At 58.5% G+C, this 1,064-nt stretch overlaps 1 protein-coding gene across 2 annotated transcripts in view; it reads left to right on the plus strand.

Moving 5' to 3' along the window:
• Positions 1-845: 845 nt before the first annotated feature.
• The window catches only part of Papss2 (3'-phosphoadenosine 5'-phosphosulfate synthase 2), a 74,151-nt gene continuing 73,932 nt past the window's right edge, over positions 846-1,064 (plus strand). The window contains exon 1 of one of the 2 annotated variants that reach the window (XM_031390104.1): positions 846-1,001. In XM_031390104.1, the coding sequence (XP_031245964.1) occupies positions 975-1,001 (27 nt within the window). In that variant the 5' untranslated portion in view covers positions 846-974. The remainder of the gene's footprint in view (positions 1,002-1,064) is intronic. The other variant, XM_031390103.1, reaches the window with a different exon arrangement.

Consider the following 1,064-nt stretch of genomic DNA (forward strand, 5'->3'; position numbering starts at 1 on the left):
AAAGCCCATAATCCTCCTCAACTGGTATGGTTTCCTCCTCTAGGCCCACCCCACTGGCAGAAGTGCTGCAGTAGGGACATGTTTGAGATAAATGGCAAGGCTCTCTTGCTCTCCTATTGCCCATCCTCTGGGTCTGGCCCAGCAGACTTGACTTTTTGGTGACATGTAGCAGTCAGTCCGTCAGTCCTCTGATCTGTCTGTGATGTTGTTTGTGGGGCGGAAAGGACCCTGATCGCAATATCAGAAGCATGGGGCAGTTAATTGCCGAACTTAAGGTTTTCCTTTTTCTTGCTGTAATGATGAGGTATGGGGGTGTAAAGAAGGGTCACACTTTGCACTAACAAGCCAGGTTTGAATTCCCCCCTCGCTTGGAATATAATCTGGCGAAGCCCCAAATATCTCGATGACCTCGTTTGCCAAATGGAGAGAAAAAACTTGCTGCCTGAAGCCAGGCAACGATGGCAACCCCCGAGGAATAAGGCAGGCTAAGGCAGGATTTGCTGGGGTGCGGGAGTGAGCACCCCGTAAAGCTTTAAGTACAGCCTGGGCTCTGGTGTTCCGAGGTCTATCCACATCAGCAAGCCTGGTGGCCTCAAATGCGCTCGCCTTTAACTCAGTACACTCTAGGGTCGGAGCGATTCTTGTCGGGTGTGAAATGTGGTGAGAGGTGAGGGGTGCTCCGGGGACCGAGGGCAGAATGTGTGTGTCAGGCTTGTCCTGGACCTGAGCTGGCGGAGCGCCGGCGGGGAACCCCGCCCTGGCGGCTGCCGGGTCCCCGGGGCTGGGCGCTGCTGGCGGAGCCGACGGGGCGGAGAGGAGTGCGGCGGGAGGAGGAGGAGTAGGAGAAGGGGGCCGGTCAAGGGAAGTGCGACGTGTCTGAGGAGCCTTTTTATACCTCCTTCCCTGGAGCCCGGCAGCCACCGCCGCCATCCACGTCTCTGCGCCCCGGACCCGGGCTTCGTGACAGCCGCAGCATGTCGGGGGTCAAGAAGCAGAAGACGGTAGGCTGCCAGCCGCCCGCCTGGCTCTCCTCTTCCTCCCTCCCTCCCTCCCTCCCTCCCTCC

This window comes from Mastomys coucha, unplaced genomic scaffold, assembly GCF_008632895.1.
Source record: "Mastomys coucha isolate ucsf_1 unplaced genomic scaffold, UCSF_Mcou_1 pScaffold21, whole genome shotgun sequence".
NCBI lineage: Eukaryota > Metazoa > Chordata > Mammalia > Rodentia > Muridae > Mastomys > Mastomys coucha.